The sequence below is a fragment of the Rhinatrema bivittatum genome, chromosome 3 (genome assembly GCF_901001135.1).
Source record: "Rhinatrema bivittatum chromosome 3, aRhiBiv1.1, whole genome shotgun sequence".
Taxonomy (NCBI): domain Eukaryota; kingdom Metazoa; phylum Chordata; class Amphibia; order Gymnophiona; family Rhinatrematidae; genus Rhinatrema; species Rhinatrema bivittatum.
In genome coordinates, this window is record NC_042617.1 from 29,868,931 (window position 1) to 29,892,793 (window position 23,863).

The 23,863-nt window shown below is 44.7% G+C and overlaps 1 protein-coding gene across 4 annotated transcripts in view; it reads right to left on the reverse strand.

Annotated features, from left to right (window-relative positions):
- Positions 1-23,863, reverse strand: part of COQ8A (coenzyme Q8A) — a 351,468-nt gene that overhangs the window by 119,271 nt on the left and 208,334 nt on the right. For all 4 annotated transcript variants that reach the window (XM_029593040.1, XM_029593043.1, XM_029593041.1 and 1 more), the window contains one exon: positions 22,078-22,200. In XM_029593040.1, the coding sequence (XP_029448900.1) occupies positions 22,078-22,200 (123 nt within the window). The remainder of the gene's footprint in view (positions 1-22,077; positions 22,201-23,863) is intronic.

Genomic DNA, 23,863 nt, shown 5'->3' on the forward strand with positions numbered 1-23,863 from the left:
TCATACCAAATATAGAATGGAAAGAATACAAAGTTAATTATAAGAAAAACAGTAATTGTAGAAGTCTCATTGATTGCTGGCAGCTCAACATGCAACTACAGTAAGGCTCAGAGTTTGAAGATTGCTGAGAAAATACAACAGAGAAATTCCTGAGCAATATGCAGCCAAAGAGTGATGAGAAAAAGCCAAGAGGACGGTCCATTGATCAAAGATGTCCAAGTCTGGGTTACAAAACCTCTTCTTGCTCTGATTCAGTATTTGGCCTACATATGTGAAAGGATGCTAGAGAACATAGGACTACAAAGGCAATGAAAGTCTTGCAAGTATGCAGCATATATACCACTCCCAGTATTTGTGAAGAGCACATGTAGTGAATTTGTGTATCTTTAAGAGGTCCCTGTAAAGTAAAATTAAATAAATAAATAAAAATAATCAAACAAACAGGTAGGGAAGAAGAGTAGGAGGATGATAATCTGGTTTTACTACACTGAAAAGGGATGTTTCTTAACTCCTATCTTTGCTACGAAGCTATGAATGCTGTAGGACCAGCTATTGCTGTTATTTCACAGTGGCCAAATACCAGACATATGAGAAGGTAAACATGTATTATTCATTCATACTGTTTCTTGACCTAAATCTTGAGTATTCCACACAAGCAAATGATGAAAAGACTCATGAGCCATGCAACTTGCTTGATGTCATCTTCAGAACCCCCTATACTAAAATACCCTCTATCTTAATCCTACTCAGTTTCTTGGCAGCCTTTGGCACTTCTCGCCATACCATAATCAAACTGTCAGACATTGGCATCAGAAGCCCTGCCCTGAAATGATTTCAATGTTTTCTAACAGGAAGAACACAAAAGCCTGCATTGGCAGAGACTCCTCATCGTTCAAACCCCTGCCATGTGGCATTCCACAGGGATCAATCCCTTTCACCAGTGTTGTTGACATCTACCTCAGACTTCTTATTGACGAGAACAGAAAAACTGAACTTCACAGCTTTGTCTATGCAAATGACATTCAGGTTCTGATAAAGACATTACTATGGAAAAAAAACAAACAGCTGCCACTTAGAAATCTGGAAATAGAAATCCTAACATAAACGAAACCTAAACCACAACAGAACTGAGGTATTAACCCTAGATACCTCTCCTCTGACTCACTTTATACCTTAAAACTGAAGCTCAATGACACACACCCCTCGCAATAAAACCTGAAGTCTGCAACTTGAGCATCCTCCTGGGCTCCAAATTATACTGGGAATCACAAATCTCCATAGTTGCTAACTACCTTAGACGACTTCAGCAGATAATGTTGGATAAAACCAACAGAAAACCTAGCCACTTTGATCTATGTATACATCCTATCCCAACTGGACTACTGCAACAAACTGTGGGTCTCCCACAGAAACTCCTGTGCCGCTTACAGCATTTAGTACAGAATGTTGCTGTATGGTTATTTTCTGGCTGCAACTACAGAGACAACATTACCCTAATCATCCCGGAATTACGCTGGCTTCACTTCCTTACTGGGACCCATTTAAAGCTCTATGCACTGCCTTCAGATCACTAAAAGGTTAAGGCCCAACCTGAGAAATTGCTTATCCCCCTCATCAGCTAAGACCCGAGACAGAGACTCTCCTATAGCTCCCCGCTTTTAAAGATTTCAGGCTGGCCTCCATCCACAAGCATGCCTTCTCTCTGTTTATACCCAGGCTCTGCAACTCTCTCCCAACAAAGGCCAAACTATATCATTGCTCCATCGTATAGTTAAAATCTGGTTCTTTCTCCAAGCCTGACACTTCATAACTGGCCTCACACCCATGGGCACATCCAGTGAAATGCAGCCCTGCCACCCTCCCTTGACCCTCCTCATCCCTCTGCTCTTCCCTTAGACCTCCACTTTCATCTGCGTTGGCCTTATGGTCACTACATATGTATATGCTGCCCAGTATGTCACATGTTTCCATATCATGTATAATATGTATTGCAATATTTCTTTAATTTGTAACACCATCAAAAGGTGAACAAATTCTGAAAATTCAAAATATCCAAAGCATATGGATTCAAAAGGACTTAAAAAAAAAAAAATCAAGAGGAATCGAACAGGGATTTAAGAGCAATAAAATTGTTTTAAATCATTCCCACACCTGTCATTTGCTAACACTATTTTAGGAGCTTACATGCTGCAAATTCAGGTGTATAGGCGGCTCACAAGTGTTTTGCTTAAATTAATTCAAAATATATGTTGGTGAAGCTTTAATTCAAAAAAACAGTGTGGCAAATGACAACAGGTGTGGAGCAGCCTCTGGCCCTTTAAGTAAGTAAAGTGATATCGGCCTCAGCCAAGGAAGCCTGCGACTATGCGAGTAGGCCCTATTTTGCTGCTCAATTTGTATCACACGTTTCTCCCGTGATAAAAAAAAATCATGCAGCGATCATACTATTTTGTCAGGATGGGGCAAAATATCACGGAACATCCCTTCCACAACAAAATATTGTGGGTTAGTAAATGTCCCCCAAAGTCAGGAAAGCACACAAGACCTGTAGAGTAGCTCAAACAAGTGAGTTTTCAAAAGCTTTTTAAAATCCTTCATGCAGGTTGATAATCGCAGTGCAATTGGCAACGAGTTTACAGATGGAAGCCACTCGATAGCCCTATACTTTGCTCCAAGTAAAAAATATTTCTAATACTAATCATCGTAATAGGGCTGTTAAATTGCATGTGTATGAGCAAGAGTGTCCAGAGAAAAGTGAAACAAGAAATTAGCTCTGTAGAGATGAATTCAACTTGCAAATTATATCACCTACGTTAGACAAAGTTTCCAGGAGCATGCTGTACATTATAGTACACCTGCAAAGTTACCATGCTTAGGTACTTTACAAACTTGTTTTTCAGTTTTGAAAGCTCCTCTGCACCTCAGGTACTGGAAAAAGCCAGCTTCCTATATGAGACAAGGGAATAAAACAATAGGGAGTGCTGGTTTGAGGTGGGGGCGAGGGGCAGGATGTAGTAGGTGTGAAAGACATTCCCGTCTTTGCATTATGTGCTGACACTTACCTTAGCCAACATCCTACCTGGAAAAGGAAAAAAGGTGACTTTATGCTTCAGATGATTGGGAACCGATCTGGTCTATTACCCTCCACACTAAGCTTTCGTTGAGTAACAGACCACAAATAAGAGACAGCATCAAGTTTCACCCCACAGAGGAAAGGGTACACCAACTGTTTCTAATAACAGCCTCTGAGCCAACAAATCCCTTCAGTGAAGGGTCCTGCTGGGACAGCTGGTCTGTCCACTTTTAAATCCTGTGAGTTACCACTTCTGGAACACTCTTGATTATGCAACATTGTAGTGGCATTGATGGCTAATGTATTTATAACATCACACAGAAATGCTCAGCCTGAATCCACATGAATGGAAATCTACCGTCATTTACATCCCCATACACCCTCATGACTCTGTGGGAATAATCTTCAGAAACCTTTCTGGGAGGAAGGAGAGGTAAGACACCTAGAAAAGCAGTGTCTAAAGACTGATATTTTGCAAGTCAGAGTGCAAAAATGGACTTTATTTTTTGTATTAAAAAATATGAGAATATTTCTCTAAAAGGCAGCACAGTTTAAACTTCTTTCCCAAGACCTGAATCACATTAACAGCAGATTGAGGAAGCAATACCCCAAAAACCATGTTTTAAAATTCCACTCTCCAAAGGACTAGGTGACCTTAGGGTGGCACCTTATCCTGTGCTAAACAATACCCAGCCATAAAACTGACATGTTTTTTACACTGATCTTCCTTCTGTGGAAGCCATCACTCACAGGCCGATTCAGTAAAATCTCTCCTGTGCGCGCAATTCAGAAAAAAAAATTATTCAAATTAGGGCCCGCGGTAAAAAGAGGCGCTAGGGATACTAGCGTGTCCCTAGCGCCTCTTTTTGGACAGGAGCAGCGGCTGTCAACGAGTTTGACAGCAGACGTTCAATTTTGCTGGCGTCTGTTCTCAAACCCGTTGACAGCCATGGGTTCGGAAACCGGACACCGGCAAAATTGAGCATCCGGTTTTCAACCCATTTCAACCCATTTAAAATTTCTTTTTTTAAAAATGTTTGATTATTTTTAACTTTTGGGACCTCCAACTTAATATCGCCATGATATTAAGTTGGAGGGTGCACAGAAAAGCAGTTTTTACTGCTTTTCTGTGCACTTTCCTGGTGCCGACAGAAATTAACGCCTTCCGTTGGGTAGGCACTAATTTCTGAAAGTAAAATGTGTGGCTTGGCTGCACATTTTACTTACTGAATCGCGCAGGAATAACTAATAGAGCCATCAACATGCATTTGCATGTTGCGGGCGCTATTCGTTTTGGGGGGGGGGGGTTGGACGCGCGTTTTCAAACGCGCTATTACCCCTTACTGAATAAGGGTAAAGCTAGCATGTCGAAAACGCGGAGCGCACTGTATTGTATTGGCCTGTTTGTCAGGCACTATAATGTGCCTGCGAATGGAGAGATCCTGAAGTATTGGAAACCACACTTGGCGCGGCCAGTGGGGTGCTATCAGGATCATGGTTCCCTTGTCCTGACATAACTTCACAAGAGTCTTCGAAAGTGAAGTGAAGTGGTGGGAATGCGTATAGGAGACCGCTTGCCCATGATAGGGAGAAAGTGTCTCTTGGCTGATAGTGTTGGCTGCGAGTGAGAGAGCAGAAGTGGTCTACTTTGCGATTTTGAGGTGACGCAAAGAGGTCTAATTTGAGGATAACTCCATTGGTGGAAGATAGAGTTTGCTACTGAGGGGTTGAGAGACCACTCGTGCGGTTGAAAGGTGCGACTCAGCTTGTCTGCCAACACATTGTCCATTCCCGGCAAGTAGGTGGCCCTGAGGTACATCGAGTGGGAGAGGGCCTCCGCCCATATCTACGCAGCTTCCTGACACAGAAGGTAGGAGCCCGTGCCTCCCTGTTTGTTGATGTACCACATGGCCACCTGGTTGTCCGTCTGGATCAGGATGACTTGATTGGAGAGGCGATCCTGAAATACCCTGAGAGCGTATCTGATTGCTCACAGCTCCAGGAAATTTATTTTGTGTTTGGCTTCCTCTGGAGACCAAGATCCTTGTGTCTGCAGATCGGCCACGTGGGCTCCCCAGCCGAGGTTGGAAGCATCGATGGTGAGAGTTATTTGAGGGTCTGGAGCCTGGAAGGGCAAGACCTGGAGGATATTGATCTGATTTTTCCACCAGGCGAGACACAGACTGAGTGAGTCTGTTACGTCGACAATGGTAGACAGGAGTTTAATGGATTGAGTCCATTGTGACAGAGTCCACTGCATGACTCTCATGGCCAAGGGGGCCATTGGGGTGACCTAAACTGAGGACGCCATGTGTACCAGGAGGATGAGAAAACGGTGTGCAGTCGTGGAGTGTTAAGACTGCAGCTGGTGTGCAAGAGACACGAGAGTGAGAGCTCGCTCTTGAGGCAGGAAAGCCTTTGCCTGCAAGGTGTCCAAGTCTGCCCCAATGAACGATAAGGTTTGAGATGGGACCAAGTAGGATTTGTTGTAGTTGACGAGAAATCAGAGTGAAATTAGATTGTGTAAAGTAAGATGTAGGGACGACAGAGCAGCTTGTTGAGTGGGAGCCCTGATCAACCAATCGTCTAGATAGGGGTAGACATGAACACCTTGAGTTCTGAGGAAGGCTGCAACTACAACGAGGCATTTTGTGAAGACTCGTGGTGTAGACGCAAGGCCGAATGAAAGCACTCGGTACTGATAGTGCCTGGGGCCTACTAAAAACCTCAGGTATTTGCGATGAGATGGAATTATCGCGATATGAGTGTATGCGTCCTGGAGGTCTAGAGAGCAGAGCCAGTCTCCTCTTTGTAGAAGAGGAAGAAGAGAGCCCAAGGTTACCATTTTGAACTTCTCTCTCTGGAGGTACTTATTGAGGGCACGTAGATCCAGAATTGGATGAACGCCTCCCAATTTTTGGGGGATTAGAAAGTACCGGGAATAGAACCCTAGGCCTTGTTGTGAGTATGGCACTGGTTCTATTGCTCTGGACTGGAGGAGGAGGGATACCTCCTGCTCCAGGAGCAGTGAGTGGTCGGATGTTCTCCACGTCGGTAGAGGTGGGGAGTCCGGTGGAATGGAGAGAAAGTTCAGACGATAACCTTGAGCAATTATCGCTAGGACCCACTGGTCCGAGGTGATTCAGTGCCACCTGTAGTTGAAATGGCACAATCGACCTCCGGCCGGTGACCGTCCGGCATCGACTTCTCGGCCTTTGTCACCCTCTACTCCCCCTCAGGACCGAGGGGATCGTAGAGTCTCCTTCAAGTCCTTCCAGCCTCTGACTTATCCCCAGGCTGAGTGAGACAGGGAGAGTGTGCACTGTGCAATAGATGAGATCTGGCAGCCATATGTGGCAGCCAAGGTAACTGAGCTGGCCGTCCACACCACATTGACTTCTCCCTTCTCCTGTACTTGCACATATAGAGAGAACTGGTCCTTGGGTGACTGGTTCATGAGTATCTCCACCCCCTCGCTCCCTTTGTTTTAAAATTTGGAAGGGAGAGTGGTGGGGCTTTCAGTGATTCCCTAACTCTTCTTTTGACCACATGGGTCCTCTCCATGTCCGCACTGCCTGCCTCATGGAGACTGGTGACTAGGAGTGCCTTGGGTTTGGAAAGGTTAGGAAACACTGTGCTACATTACTCCATGCCTAGGTAGCCTGAGGAAGAGTTAACGATGGCAAAGGACCACCAAAGTCTGCTGTTAGATTCTGTCACTGAAAGAAGTGCAGGAAGACTGAAAACAAGTCAGCCTAGGATTAGGTCTCCAAGGCACCGTAACAATATCAACTCAGAGCAAAAAATAAAAAAAAACCCCAAAACATTTTGATATTTCACAGAAGAGGCAAGAAGTATATTCAAAGATGTATGAGTGAAATGAAAACAAAACAGTTAAAAGTAAAATATTGGTAAGAAAATATTAAAATGAAGGAATTGCTAACTATATGGAGCTGAAAGAATACCATTGCTCCTTTCTCCACTTTAGCAGATGTCCTGCAATTCATACGTAAGGAGTGCAATACCCCCGAAGAAGGTGCATACATGTCTGAAACGCTAAGATCACAAAAGCATACTGGAATCCTGTCTGGACAGAAGGTGCTGCTGCTTAAATCAAAAGTACTATTTTGGCATCAAGCATGCGAGGACACGAAGACGGGATATATTTTCTTCACAGCAGATATTTATAGCAGTGGCTGACATTAGCTTTCAATGCTATCAGGACAGCAGAGCATACAAGAACAAAGGTCTGCAAAAAGAACAAGACTGGAGAGAGAGAGAGCACGGCACTTAAAACTCCTCTAAGCCTTGTCTTGTGTCTCATCATCCAGGTCTCAAAGCCGTATGCCACAGCACAAAAATGGAGGCGGCCCGGCAGGGACCTGGATGACTCTGCAATTAGATCACATTTCTCTGCTGGATAGAGTGGGTGACAATGTCACAGGTGGAGGGAGCTGTGCAATGATTTCCAAAGATGACAGATGCGAGGCTGCTGCATTCCTGTCCAGAATAGCCATCCAAAGCGGTGTAGTCAGGCCTACATACAATTCTCAAACCACTTCCAGCCAGCTCTGGAAAGGCAGCTCTTAAAGGCAGCCCATTCTAATGTGCGGGAACTGGAATAGAGGGATCAGCCTACCAAGACACATAATTACTCAAACCCCTCTGTTTTATTCAAAATTAGATATATTATATATGTGTTACATGGATGCACCACATGAAATCAATCCTGTGCATTATTAACTAATTACATTTAATGATTTTTTTTCATTAAAACTAAGCTCACTGCTTTCTGAAAACATGGGAATTTCAAGCCCATCAGCTGCTTATAAACAGTAACAAAACAGAAGTATTTCTTCCCAGTGGCCTGGTCTGGCAAGATCAATATACTTAAAATGAATGTTGCCATGTTTGATGTATTACTTGTAGCATGTGCTATGTCAAGTTCCTGGGAAGGTTTTTAGGGAAGAGAATGGAATTATTTCTCAATTTATATGGGCTGATAATCCGGCTGCCCAAGTTTCAGATATGAAAGGGGTATAGCGCTACTCAACCTCCAGCTCTATTCCTGAGCAGCTAGACTGGCACCTGTATGGGACTGGAAACACAAACCAGGGGCTGAAAGGTGGTTACTATTGAAAAGGCATTTTTGCCAGAAACAGATCTTTCACATTTATTGACTACCATCTGATCATTCAATTACTAGGAAGATTTCCAGGAGCTGACCCATTATAGCTCACTTTATATGGCACCAGTACTGCAGAATGGGGGGGTGGGGGGTGGATGGGAGCATTGTCCCTTTATCTTTAATAAGATACAACCCTGCTTTATCTATTTGCTTCCTTTTTGACAATGTTCAGGGATTGGGAATCCAAGGGATTGAAATTTATTGGCCAGATATGGACTATGGACCAGATCTTGTCCTTTGATCAATTAGTGGGACCCTGCCAGGAACTTGTGACCTGGATTGGCCACTATTGGAAACCGGATACTGGCCTTGATGGACCCGTGGTCTAACCCAATAGGACAAATTTTATTTTCTTAGTGTAACTGTACAAGATTTCCAATTCCATCTCTGGTGTATATGAATCACTTAAAATATCTCATCAAGCTTAGGGAGAGTGGATGAGTTCTCAGACCCTTTAATTTGGTAGAATTAGTTCTAACTAAACTAAAAGGGAATAAGAAGCTAGTCTCCAGTTATATAGGGGCCAGGTGGGTGCTTCTAAAATTCATTCTTTTATGCAGAAATGGAATGCACTTCACGATGAGGATGACTGGAAGGCCCTATGGATTGTGGCTTCTCACATTTCCATTTGTAGGAGGGGCCGATCTCATGTTTTGACTTCTCCATCGGACCTATACGTTTCCTGTGTTATTTAATAAACTCAACCCTATCTTGTCTTATGCTGAAGAAAATGTGGATGGTGGGAGGGTGCCACTCATTTACACATGTGATAGTTCTGCCTGTGTCCCCACAAGTTCTGGGGTCAGGTGATTTATGTGATCACAAGCATAACCGGGCAAGCAGTTCCATGGTCTCCAGAACAGACTACTGAGTTATTGAGAGCCTTTAGTTGTTTCAGCTAAGGTGAAGGTCCTGGTGAATAAAATGTTACTGGCAACCAGATTCACTATTGCTCAATTCTGGAAATAAATACCTTTATTTAAGAAGTGACAATCTCAATTTTTTTATATTGCTCGAATTGAGAAGATGTCACATTCCATTAAAGGTACCCTTACACTATACGATTCAATCTGGAACAGGTTTTGGTCCTACTGGGCAGGAAAGTGATAACCTGGTAATTAGATTTTCTGCTCTTGTTTCTCTTTTCTCCTGCTAATGATGTCACTCACTCTTATTGCTAAAAGGGGCTATCTTTTATCTCACCTGGGTATATTAGTTTCATTATAAATAAACTGTTGATCTTGTATTGTGGCATTTATGTTATTAACTATTGACAGATACTGAAATCCTTTGTATGAGTATTATGACGACTGTCACATAGAAGCAGATCATGGCTGTATCTGCTTCTCTTACAAACAAACAGCTCGATCCAGTAAAGTCCGTGGGAGAGCGGACTAACGCCTGCTCTCCCGGTGCGCGCACCGGCCCCTCGCCGGTGCGCGCGATCCAGTATTTAAATTAGGCGACGCGGTGCAAACGAGGAAAAAGAGGCGCTAGGGACACTAGCGCGTCCCTAGCGCCTCCTTTTGGCCTGGAGCGGCGGCTGTCAGCGGGTTTGACAGCCGACGCTCAATTTTGCCGGCGTCGGTTCTCGAGCCCGCTGACAGCCACGGGCTCGGAAACCGGACGCCGGCAAAATTGAGCGTCCGGTTTTCGGCCCGACAGCCGCGGGCTGAATTCAAAATTTTTTATTTTTTTTTTTACTTTTTTTTTACTTTTGGGGACCTCCAACTTAATATCGCTATGATATTAAGTCGGAGGGTGCACAGAAAAGCAGTTTTTACTGCTTTTCTGTGCACTTCCCTGGCGCCGGAAGAAATTAGCGCCGACCTTTGGGCGGCGCTAATTTCTTAGAGTAAAATGTGCGGCTTGGCTGCACATTTTACTTACTGGATCGCTCAGGAATACCTAATAGGGCCATCAACATGCATTTGCATGTTGAGGGCGCTATTAGGTGCCGCGGGTGGGCCGCGTGTTTTCCTCCCCTTACTGAATAAGGGGTAAGGGAAAACAGGCGTCCAGAGCAGGGTGACAGTGCGCTCCGACGGAGCACACTTTACTGGATCGAGCTGAAAGAGTTTAGGAGGAAAAAAAACAAAACAAAAGTATTTCTTTTTCACAAACAGCTATGCACAGCCTTGCAGGCAGATGACTGCAGGTCAGAATTTCTAGGTTGGACACTGCTGGCAACTATTTCGACAGGGGTAATTACAATCGGCAGTGTACGCAGCATATTTGCTCATTTCAACCTTGATTTTTTGCATCCCTGAATGTATTAAAACCAGTTAAGAGTTCTTTTTTTTTTTTCAAGCAAATCTAAACAATGGACACACTAGTCTAGAACAAGGATGGTGACCTCCAATCCTTGAGTGCACAAACAGGCCAGGTTTTCAGGATATCCACGATGAATATGCAAGAGAAAGATTTGCATATAATGGAGGCAGTGCAAACAAATCTCTCATATGCATATTCATCGTGGATATCCTGGAAACCTGACCTGTTTGTAGCACTCGACGGCTGGAATTTGCCATCCCTGGTCTAAAATTAAAAATGACCATATCTTCATGTTTTGCTTTTTTTTCCTGCCCCCAAGAATTTAAAATATTTGTTTTAAAAAAAGCTTCAAGTTGTTTTTGAATCTTTGGTAACATGGGTGAAATTAAAAGTGTAAACTGCCCTTGGATAATATCAGTCCAAGAAGCTTAATATCACCAATCCAGTTAGCCTTCAAACTCATGGGATCTCTCTTTCTGTATTGTGTGGTTCTGACCATAAGGAGGGGGTGCTCTCACCTGCAGAATGCACACCCCCATTGAAAAACGTCCTGGGGAAATGGAAGGTCGCCTACCCGCCACTTAATTTTCAAATGTAAGAACATAAGAACATGCCATACTGGGTCAGACCAAGGGTCCATCAAGCCCAGCATCCTGTTTCCAGCAATGGCCAATCCAGGCCATAAGAACCTGGCAAGTACCCAAAAACTAAGTCTATTCCATGTTACCGTTGCTAGTAATAGCAGTGGCTATTTTCTAAGTCAACTTAATTAATAGCAGATAATGGACTTCTCCTCCAAGAACTTATACAATCCTTTTTTTAAACACAGCTACACTAACTGCACTAACCACGTCCCCTGGCAACAAATTCCAGAGTTTAATTGTGCGTTGAGTGAAAAAACTCTCTCAGATTAGTTTTAAATGTGCCACATGCTAACTTCATAGAGTGTCCCCTAGTCTTTCTATTATCTGAAAGTGTAAATAACAGATTCACATCTACCCGTTCTAGATCTCTCATGATTTTAAACACCTCTATCATATCCCCCCTCAGCCGTCTCTTCTCCAAGATGAACAGCCCTAAGCTCTTTAGTCTTTCCTCCTAGGGAAGCTGTTCCATCCCCTTTATCATTTTGGTTGCCTCTCTCTGTACCTTCTCCATCACAACTATATCTTTTTTGAGATGCGGCGACCAGAATTGTACACAGTATTCAAGGTGCGGTCTCACCATGGAGCGATACATAGGCATTATGACCATTACTTACTTTTTGTTCCCAGAACTTATATTGCTAGGAAAATGCTTTGAACTATAGGGAGAAAAGTGGGTTCAGGTCTGAAATTGGTGTGTAATTAAAGTGAGGGTAGGCTGCAGAGAGGACTCTGGTTTTTGGTATTCTCTTTATAAATTGCTTTATAAACTAGAGCAGCGGTTCTCAACCGGTGTCGCGACATCAGTGTCTCACCACATTTCCCGGTTCCCTGCTGACCCAGCTGCTCCCCCCTACCCGAGCGAAATAGGTCCTCAGCCCAGGCAGACCGTGGCAGGACAGCTGGAGTCAGTGGCCCCGGCATGCTCTCTTCTTCCCGTGGCCCGGAAGAGGAAGTGATAATGTTAGATGTTTGCATCTAATAGATTTATAGGATATTTATATATCCATCCATCTATATATATATATATATATATATATATATATATATATATATAATCCAAGGAGTTACAAAGGTGTTCAGTTCTTATTTATAAGCATTTGATATCCTGCCTTTTCCTAAAGGTAGGTTCAAGTAATAAAGTAGAATATGTAAGTCTGCAGTGGCCAACCTTTCATGCGCAGAGAGTCAAGGAGCTTCAGGTTTTCAAAAGATGGGCATGGGGGAGGGGTGTGCCTCTACCAGCACTCTCTCGCTCACACAAATTTTCCATCCTATGCCCACCAGTCTCTCTCAATCCTCAGTCTCATTCTCAATTCCCACACCTTGTCCCTACCTGTCTGATCGGCATATTCATCCCCCCCCCCCCATGCTCTGCCCAATGTCTGGCTTTCATTCTTTGTTTTTCCCATCAGTCTCCCTTCCAACATTACTTTCCACACCATTCACTGTGCTACTTTGCCCCTCCTCTCTCCTTATCCTCTGCCCAGAACTAGTATCTCCTATTTCCACCCCATGTCTCTCTCTCGCCTCTGCTTCCACCCCCTCGTACTCTCTCTCCTTCAGCTCCTGCAACATTCACCCCTTTCCACATCGTTGCTCCCACTGTTTCCAGATGTATTCACCTCCTCTTGAACCGCTTCTCCTTCAAGAATTTTTTTTTTTTTTTTTTTTTTTTTTATTTATAATTTTAAGCAGGTAAACATATAATGTCATCACAGCAGCGATGTACATCTTTTGTAACAACAAATTAATAAACATGTAGTAGCTCAACAACCAAATATGCAATACAATATGTAATATAAAATTGTAAAAAACCGTGCTTGAGTTTTCATTTTCCCCCCCCTACCCCCTCCCACCTTCCCTTCCCCTCTCCCCCCTCTGGGAAGCTGGTACTGATAATCACAGAGCAAAACTTTAGAACGTAGCAGATGAGCTTGAAGACACAGTACACCGGTACACTCTAGTACAGCAGGCTATCACGAGGTGGACACAGAGGATGACGGAAAGCGACTAGCATATTGGTAAACTAAATGAGATAGGAAAACCACTATAGATATCCACGTATGATCTACCAGAAGGCGACAGGAATCTACAGAAATGGCCCCCTCTGTGCTTGCTGCCAGGTTGTGAAAGGGGACCATTGAGCTTGGTGTCTCTTTAACGATTTCTGACGAATAGCTGTTAGGTGGTTGAGATACCACACTTTAGACAAACGTTGGAGAACCCGAGCACGAGACGGGACCTCCTTCCGTCTCCATAAAGCTGCAATCTCAGCCCTGCCCGCCTGGAGCACCTGCTGTATCAAATAGGTATTCTGATCTCCCAATGCAACCGGAAATATATTCAGAAGATAGAGTTTGGGCTCTAAGGGTACGGAGACTTGCATAATCTCGTAGATGAGACAACGAATCATATCCCAATATCCCTGTATTAAAGCACATTCCCACCACATATGTAGAAAAGAGCCCCTGCCCCCACAGGCCCTCCAACACTGATCAGACACCGCAGGGTAAAACTTATGTAGTTGTTCAGGAGTGAGATACCAGCGATAAAGCATTTTATAGTTCTGTTCTATGATAGCGGCGGACACTGATCCCTTACGGGCCGCACCGTAACATAACAACCATTCATTTTTGGGGATGGATACTTTGAAATCGGTTTCCCATTGGACCATATGAGACGGTGGGGCGGCTAGATCTTTATTTAGCAAAAGGTACAGCCTGGACAGGGCTTTCGTAAGTTTGTCCGCGTGATCACAGTATCCTTCAAATAGAGACTTGCCTTTGAGTAAATCAAGCTTGATCACCTTCTGAGTCATGTAATGCCTCAATTGGAGATAGAAGAAGTGATCAGAGCTAGGGATATGAAACTCCTCGGTTAACTCTATGAAATCCTTAATTTTCCCTCTGCCCCACACGTGTTCCAGAGTTGAACAACCCAAGGATTCCCATCTCGAGGCAAGGGACTGAGAGAGGCCTGGCAGAAATGCTCTATTGTGAAAGATTGGTGATTTAAGATAAATATCCCTATTTCCCACAAACTCCGTTTTCCACTTGTCCCACATAAATATAGTATGAGTAATAGGCGGTGCGACCGTAGGTGGGAGGATCCGTGCCCGAAGAGGTAGCCATACCAATTTATGGGGGGGAGTACCACCTAAGAGATCACGCTCAAGGTGCACCCATCTCTTGCAATTCCCGACCACATGCCAATCGATAACATATCGTAACTGGGCGGCTACGTAATAAAACTGTAAAGATGGGACTCCCACCCCCCCATTATCCCTGTGTAACTGCAACACCCGCCCGCTCACCCGAGGGGGCCTTCTCTTCCACAAGAACCGTAACAATTGTCTCTGCCATGCACGGAGATCCATAACTGGTATAGGTATGGGTAAGGTTTGGAACAGATAAGTAAGCCTAGGCAGTACATTCATCTTGATGGTCGATAACCGGCCCCACCATGACAGTTCTAACCTGTCCCATTTCTGAAGGTCAGCTTTGATTGAATCCCAGGAGGGTGTGTAATTGAGAGCAAAGAGATCCTCCAGCTTTGCTCCTATCCGAACCCCCAAATACTTCAAGGAATTCTTAACTAGTTTGACGGGAAAAAGCTGCTGGATCCGCCTAATACCTTTAGGGTCAAGTGATACATTAAGAATCTCTGATTTATCCATGTTTAATTTATATCCCGAGACCCCACTGAATTGTTGAAGGGCACGGACCAAATGGGGTAAGGAATCGGAAGGGTTTACTACTGTGAATAGGACATCATCAGCGAACAAGGAAAGTTTGTATTCCTGGTCGCCCACCTTAAGCCCTTGAATCTCCGCCATATGTCGTATGGTCTCTGCCAGTGGCTCTAGATAAAGAGCAAACAGAAGCGGAGAGAGCGGACACCCCTGTCTGGTCCCCCTTTCTATCGGAAAAGACTTCGAATATCCTCCGTTGACCTTTATGCTGGCATTAGGGGTAGCATACAATTTCCTTATCCAGGTAAGAAAGTTACCTCCCATACCCATCTTTTGCAAAACCGAGAACAAGTACTCCCAATGCACTAAATCGAACGCCTTTTCCGCGTCTATTGTCAGTAATACCAATGGGAGTTGTTGATTCTGAGCCAACCAAACAAGATCCGTGACCCTCCGCACATTGTCGCCCGCCAGCCTACCTGGTACAAACCCCGTCTGGTCTGGGTGTATTATAGTGGGAGCAATGTGACCCAGCCGCGTAGCCAAGATCTTGGCTAACAACTTCAAATCTAAGTTAATTAAAGAAATAGGTCGGTAGGACCCGCACAGGGTGGCATCCCTCCCAGGCTTGGCGAGGATTGTAATTCCCGCTTTGTTAGCATCGGGAGCAATTTCCCCAGACCCCAACAAATTGTTGAACACCTCCGTCAGGAGAGGAGTAACCACAGCACTCAAAGTCTTATAAAAGCTAGCGGTAAAACCATCTATTCCCGGAGATTTCCCGGATTTTAACCCGGCTATTGCCTTAGACACCTCCTCTTCCGTAATGGGCTTATCTAAAAACCTTTGTTGGGACTGGTCTACCTGTGGTAGAGCTATACCCTCCAGATAGAGATCTATAGCCGTCTGGGAAATCTCCTGCTGCCGGGAATATAACAGTTGATAGAATTGTATGAATCTCGTCCTGATGTGGTCGGTATCTGACAGCATCTCCCCCGATTCCGTCTTGATTTTTAAGATTTGATTCTGAGTGGCTCTGACTTTCAACCGGCGCGCAAGCAGTCTACCAGCTTTATTGCCGCCCTCAAAAAATTCTTGTTTCACTCTATCCATCTGAAAGGCAATTTCTCCCAGGGAAAGAGCTTTCAGTTCACCCCGCAACAACTCCAACTGTTTAACCAAATCTTTACCCCCCTCCCTCTTATGGCGAAGTTCTAATTTGCCCAACTGGGTCATAATCTCCACCCGCCTCTTATTTCTCTGTTGCAGGACATACGATGCCCTAGCTATGAATTTGCCTCTGGCTACCGCCTTGAAGCAGTCCCATAGCGTACTAACACTGGTTTCCCCATTATCATTTTCCTTAATATAGGTCTCCATGTCTCTGGTCAGTTGCGCACAAAACTCAGTGTCCGTAAGGAGACTGTCATTCAGGCGCCAGAATCTATCACCCGATTGGACATTTAACCTGTGAAGAGAGAGAGTGATGGCCGCATGATCGGACCATGTGATAGGAAGAATGTCAGTACTTTTAGTCTTATTCGTCAAAGCCCTGTCAACTAGGAAAAAATCAATGCGGGAGTAAGACCCATGGGAATTGGAATAAAAAGTGTAGTTACGCTCTGTAGGATGATAGAGCCTCCACACATCCAACAAATCCCACTCGCGCATAAGCGTCTTCAACCCTTTCCGTTGTCTGCGGGAATGACTGCCCCCCCCTCCACTACAGTCCAAAAAAGGGTAACGAGTGAGGTTGAAATCCCCACCAATAATCAGGGAGCCCTCGACCCACTGTCGTAATGTCTGAGACAAGTTTTCAAAAAAGGCCCCCTGGCCTGTGTTTGGGGCATAAACATTGACTACTGTAAACAGCTGTTTCCCAAGTTTAAACTTAACCAAAATGTAGCGGCCATCAGTATCCCGCACTATAGATCCTATATCGATAGCAAGATCTTTGGAGAAGAGTATCCCCACCCCCCCATATTTGTGGCCCACCGTTGCAGCTGCATAGAATTGGGACGGGAATTGCTGGGAAGCCATTAGCTTTTCATATTTCTTACGTAAGTGTGTCTCTTGACATAGAAGAATATGAACCTTCTCCCTCGCAGCGTCCTGCAGTAATTGTTTCCTCTTATGAAAAGAATTTAGCCCCTTAACGTTCCAGGACATGATCCGAATATCACCCATTTTAAACAGGGGTGAAACTCTGTGCTCTCCCCGGTATAGCTAGCGTCCCCCGCCCGCTCTGCCCCACTATTGCTGGGTATCCCCTGCCTATACGCTCTCGCCCACTGCTGGTACCGAACTTCCCCCCCACCACATGCGTCAAGAATCCCCCCCACCCCCCTCCCATCCCCTCCCTCCCTTCCCTTCCCCTCCCACACATACTCCTCACCCCCATCTGGAGGACTAACGCCACCTCTGAACTGGGCGACCGCCAAGGTTACTCCCAGCCCCTCCCCGTGCTTGGAACAAAAAAAAAAAAAAAAAAAAAAAACAGCAAACATGCAAACTATTATGTAAGCGAACCATTACTAATAAGAAACCCTTTAGGATAGAAAGACCTCAAACATGACCCAAACAGATAGGTCACCAAATGAAACAGATTCAGTCTCATGCCAGGTTGACACTCTGCATAACGCAGTATCCTCGACTGGTGTAGATTTGAGAGAACTCCACTAGGCCTCCGCCGTCTCACGAGACAGGATCTCTGCCCTCCCTGCGATCGCTGGACTGTCTGCGCAGTCGCTTGCCTCCATGTTGGACCCTCTGCCATTTCAGCGAGGCTCCCACTGCCAGGGTCTCCTCCCTGGGTGTGTTAATGTCAGGTTGTGAAGACAGGAAACCTGCAGCCTGTAGTAGCTTGGATGCTTCTGCCACTGTTTTCACTCTAGATGTCACTCCCTGAAGAGTGAACTGCAGGCCAAAAGGAAATAACCACTTGTAGCGCAGGTTCTTTGCTCTTAAAATCTGGAGTACCTCGCGGAATTCACGCCGTTTCTTAATGGTTATGGGTGAGAGGTCTTGAAAGATCTCAATTTTGGACCCGTGCCACTGAAATTCCTCCTGATTCCTAGATTGCTGCAAGATCTTTTCCTTCAAAGCATAATCATGGAAACAGACCACAATATCTCTGGGGACGTTGCCCCGGGGCTTATTGAGGGCCCTATGGGCTCTGTCCAATTTTATTTCTGGAGGGGGTTCATCCACTACCGGGGGAGGAAGTATTTGGATACAGATATCCTGGATTACCTTATTACAGTCCATGAAACTGTCCCCTTCAGGTATCCCTCGAAACCGTAGGTTCCCCCTCCTGGATCGGTTCTCCAAGTCCTCGAGCCAGCAAGCTTGATCTTGTACTCCTTGGGCGAGGTGAGCCATTTCCTTTTGGATAGCTGAGATAGACGTGCCCTGCTCCTCTGTCTGGTTTTCTAGCGTGTCCACTCTCTCTCCCAGACCAGCGAAATCGCGACGGAGCTCAGCTGCAATAAGTTGAATCTCAGTTTTTAGGCTTCCCATACCTTCTTTCACTTCGCCGAACCAGCGAAGAAAGTCAGCTCGTGTGATTCCTGACTCCTCTGCGGCTCGAAGCGGGTCCTCCCCGTCCTCCGATGCAGGGGAAACGACACCCCCCCCACTCTCCACGTGGTCGGCCATTTTGTCCAGGAGAATCCCTGCCGCGGCAGTAAAAGAAAATTGTTTTAAGTCTGGGAGCCGCTTTCTCGCTGCCATCAGAGAGAGTCTAATTCGGTCCCGGGCTTTTTAGATGCGGTTCTTTGCAAAACTGTTAGCTCCTACGGTGGATGGTTACCGATATCGCATCGAGGGGGAGCGGAGCTCGAGCTCTAAGCGGCCATCCCGTTCCGTGACGTCACTTCCTCCTCCTCCTTCAAGAATTTATACCTTTCACCTCCCCCAACATTCACTTCATCCCCCCCCCATTCTAAGCATTCAGTTACATTCTCTCCCCTTACCCCCCTTTCCCTTGCCACAAATCTTTCCAGCCTGACTGGAGCTCTGGGCGGCTCCCTTCCCCCCTCTGTTATCAACTGAATCCCAAGTCTTGGCAGCACAGTGAGATGGTGGGCCTGGGGCAGTGTACACTCCAGCCCCCTCTACACTCCAGGCAGAGGTGGTGTGTGTGGGGGGGGGGGGGGGTGCTGGACAGGAAGAAGGCTGGAGCAGGGAGCTAACTGGCTCTTCTCTGCTGTCCTGTCAGCTCCAGCCTCACCCTTCCCATTCCCTTCTGTCTCCCACAGCTGCTGGTTGCAGACAGGGGGAAGAAGTAGATAAGGGATGGGCAGAGAAAAGCCGCCGATCCCTGCTCCAGCCCCTCCCTTCGGAATCAGCAACCTGCAGCATAATGAGGTTGGATGGGAGGGGCTGGAGTAGGAAGCATGATGGCTCCAATGTGCTTCCTGCTCCAGCCCCTCTCCTCCTGCCCTCTGCAACACTGCTCAGATGCCATATAGCCAGGAAGGCAAGAGCCACAGGTTCCTCCCCCCCCCCCCCCCCCCGATATAAGTAATCTGATATGAAAATTGGTGCAGAATAGGTATAGGATGGATGAGAAAAACATAGAATATGATGACAGATAAAGACCATCAGGCCCATCTAGTCCACTCATCATTCTTTCTTGCTGCAATACTTTTATCTCTGGCTTTTACTTTCACTTCCTCTCAATTAAGCCTCAGCCTAGCACAGGAATTATTAGTTTTTGCCTCATCTTCCACCACTGGGAGGTTCTTCCAGGCATACCCCAGTCTTCCTGTGAACGAATATTTCCTTATGTTACTGCTGAGTCTAACCCTTTGAAGACACACTGAATCGGAGAGATGTGTTTTTCCTGTCGCAATCTCTCTCTAGATTGTATTGCACAACATCTGATACTGAGCAAAGCTATAAAGGACCAGAATTATTTAAATGAAAACCTATCAAATCACTGCAGAAAACACTCACAAATTCATTATACGGGGAGAACTGAAGGGGAATGACTGCTGAACAGCTATAGCAAATTTAAGCCTAATTCCTTCCCTGCCCCCCCCCACACGCCCTAGTCTCCCAGTTTAATTGATTATAACTTGGATTTCTTTATAAAAACAAACCTGACTGAAAATGATAAACTTCCTCTAACAAACATCCAGTGAAAGTTGTTTCTGCAGGGGCAGCAGTGCCAAATTGCAAACTGGCAGCTTTGCAATGGTTTTGCTGCCCCTTTAAATTCAAATGCTTGTTCGGGTGACAGCTTTGTCATATTCATGGCTAGATACTGATCAGGTTTAACACTAAATCCTCATCTGAAAGTTGAGAACCAGTCCTCAGTGCCCCCTGCACATCCACAACACGTGCACAGCACACAGGGCAGCATGCCTCGGTCACTCAGCACCCCAGCTCTCTGCAGAGCTCCCAGGATTAACACCAGTCCCAAACACACAGCTGCTCCTATATCCAGAGATACTGAGCACAGGGGAAGGGCAGGGAGAGTAAGCCCCGGACGGAATAAGGCTCTCAGCAAACACACTGCACACTCATGACAGTTCATCTGTCTCAGAACCCAATTATACTCTCACAATCTATACACAGAGAGGGCAAAAAGCTAACATTTTATGCAGGTAAACATGTTTACCTGCTTGGAAAGGTCCTTTGAAACTCTCCCCCTCCCACACCTCCATGATTTACAGCGTACATACTTTTACCCACATGGAAAAAGGGACAGAGCTTCTTGGAGACATGAAAGCACATATGGAAATTTCATTTTGTAAATCTCTGTGCATATTTTCCAGTGTGTGCTTTGGACCTGTTCCCCATACAGGCACAAAATACACAGTTACAAAAGTACCCACCCGAATTTACCCAAGAGAAGCTCCATTGGGAGTCTCTTTGAAAATGTGCTTGCAGGCACCCTGCCTGCAGGGTTTCAAAACTGCCCTCAAAATTTACTTATATAGGAAAATGAATAATCCTTGACTTTGCATTTCAGCACTTTGGGTTTGGAGGCTATTTCTCCAAACTTTACCATGAGTGGAGAGCCTGATTTTCATTCTGTCCTCCCCTACAAGGCTTTGGGTTTCACACATACAATTCCATAAATGCACACATGGTAATCCCCTCACCAGTGCTTCTCCCATGCTCACCTTCTTCACATTGGATTTGCTTAAATTTATTCTTATAAAGAAAACCACAAAGTCAAAATCACCCTTACTTGGCACAGCAGCGCACCTTAAAGTTCAATATCCCACCTGGGGACAGCGGACTCTGCTGGGTCCCCTCTGCTTGGAGCACCATTTCGGCTTTCAGTTTGAAACCATTATCTGGCACAAGATGCAAACAAAGCTGCAGGATGGGATCAGGCAAGCTTTGTATGTTGGCTTCTTCTGACCAGCTGGCTAATTTCTGCATAGATATTATACCTGGACAAAACACTTATGCTCTGTGTACTACATTCTCCTCCCTTTCCTGGAGATCATACCATGGAGCCAACCATTTGTGCCTTTCAGTGCTATCTTGGCAAGAAAGGAGAAATCATAAAGGATTCCCCCTACCCACACTACAGTTGGATACAAAAATGTTGACAACAGATTGTAGGACATGGAGACACAGACTTGTGTAAGCATCAGGCCATGATCTTTCACAGATTAAATTACTTACTAGAAAGGCAAAACCTGGACAGTTAAATATGCTGGTTCAAGATTACATAATTAACCGTAATCCAATCAAAAACAAGAAGCACCAGAGCTAGCACAAGCTCCTGGCATAAAAAAAAATTATATAATTATGTCTCCAGTCTCTTGCTGGCTCCCATCACAAATTATATTTTAGGATCAGAGTTAAGGCAGGCAATTGATAAAATAAGATTTAGATGCTAAGAAAAATTACACCAGATTAGATGATTACAATTGTGCTCATCAAAACAAGTGAGCAGGCATTTTCTGCTGCTGCTCCAGCTGTTGCACTGCAGTCCCATCTGTCAGCATTCCTGTGCCCCATTATCAGTCTCAGGTTTAGATCTCCACAATGCTCTCACAAAGCTTCATGCCTCGCTTCAATCTCCTAAATTTAGGTCCTTCTTCTGCATCCTGCTCCATGCTGTTACATTTCAGTTTGCTTCTCCTTGCCACAAGTTTACTGCTCTCCTGCTGTAAACACCCACATACAATAATGGCAGTAAACGGGATATAATATGGTCAGCGCAACTGCAACTCACCCTGAATGCTCAGCATCTGGCCCAGCTTCAGAGCTGCTCCACGAACCTTACACAGGGTCCGGACAATTCTTTCTGCATTTGCCTCGGACAGGAATGGGCTGGAGTCCAACACAGCCTTCTTTCCTGAGAATGCAAAAAATATATATATATAATATAAATGTTATACATACACACGAATACACCCATATAATTATCAGCAATTTTAAATAAGTATGACAAATCTTTATTCTAGCTTATGCATACATTACAATACTTGTAAATTACAGAAGACACCAGCCTCCAAACTTAACCTCATATTTTATATCACATTGCTTGCACTTAGAACACACATATCAATCTGCCATACACAATCACTCATTGCAAATTCAAAGCTATCAGTTAAAAACTAATAATCACCCAATAATAGTTATATCTGTGCATCATCAATAAATTTACATCATACATATATCTAGCTATCCTTTTACCTTTTGTTAGTAGTTGTGTTTTATGTAAAACCCGTTGCTGCATTATGTTTTACTGTAAACCGAGGTGATGTTGCAAACGTGCTGCGGTATATAAAAATCCCTTAAATAAATAAATAAAATAAAAATCCCATTACTTAGACTGTCAGTGGGATCAGAATCTAAAGGAATGTAAAATTGTTTATCATGTAGTTTGTGGTGTGCCTCTAGATTGCATTCTTTTCCATTTTGAACCATCTCACCCCTTCATCTGCCAGACTGATGACAATAGTCAGGTCATTGTGCAACATTTCATAAGCCTGTCTTTCTTTTTTAGTGAGATTACTATGAAACTTATTAAATGTACTTTCTATCATACATAATGTCGATTAGACTTTGGGAGGAAAACGGATTATCATTACCATTAGGGGACATGAGTTTCTATTAGAGAAATATCAGATTATACTCAACCTCTACCTAGTCCTTAAAATAGGGAAGTCTCTAGTGAATCCATCAGGAAGGCCAACAGGCTCAGTTGCCTTTTTAGAACCCGTATCAAAATATTTGGACTTATTTTAAAAACTGCTGGCTCCTCTAAATAAATCTATTTGAGATACAATTCATTTATTCCATGAATCGTGGATTGGTTTTGCTGTATAAAGAATCTTGGCTATTGGTAACAGCTGATATCACAGTGTTGGATACAAATATACCTCAAACTTCAGCAATCACTATCACTGAAGAAGCATTACAAACTACTCATTTAATCACATCCCATCAGGATTTTAAGAATCTTTCCACGATTGCCCTCACAAACATTTTTTTCAATTTCAATCTACATTGTACCATCAGCTTAAAGGCACGACTATGGGTGTCATGATGGTTTCTTCAGTGGCCTGTCTTTATGTATCTTCTTTTGAGCATAGACATGTATACACTTCTACCTTTCATAGCAATCTTAAGAACATAAGAAATTGCCATGTTGGGTCAGACCTTGAGTCCATCAAGCCCAGCATCCTGTTTCCAACAGAGTCCAAACCAGGCCACAAGAACCTGGCTGAGATTTATTGATGATGGTTTTTCATCTAGAAGTCCCTCAGGAGAATTAGACGCATTTTCAGAATGGCTGAATCTCAAAGATGGATTTACGCATGCGGGGGGTTACACGCACCGAGCCTATTTTGCATAGGCCCGGCAACGCGTGCAAGCCCCAGGACGCATGTATGTCCCGGGACTTTGAAAAAAGGGGTGGGAATGGGGCGGGGTGCCGGTCTGGGGGCAAGACTGAGGCCTCTGGCACAGTGGCACTGAGGCCTCCGGCACAGAGACCGTACTCAAAAAAGATA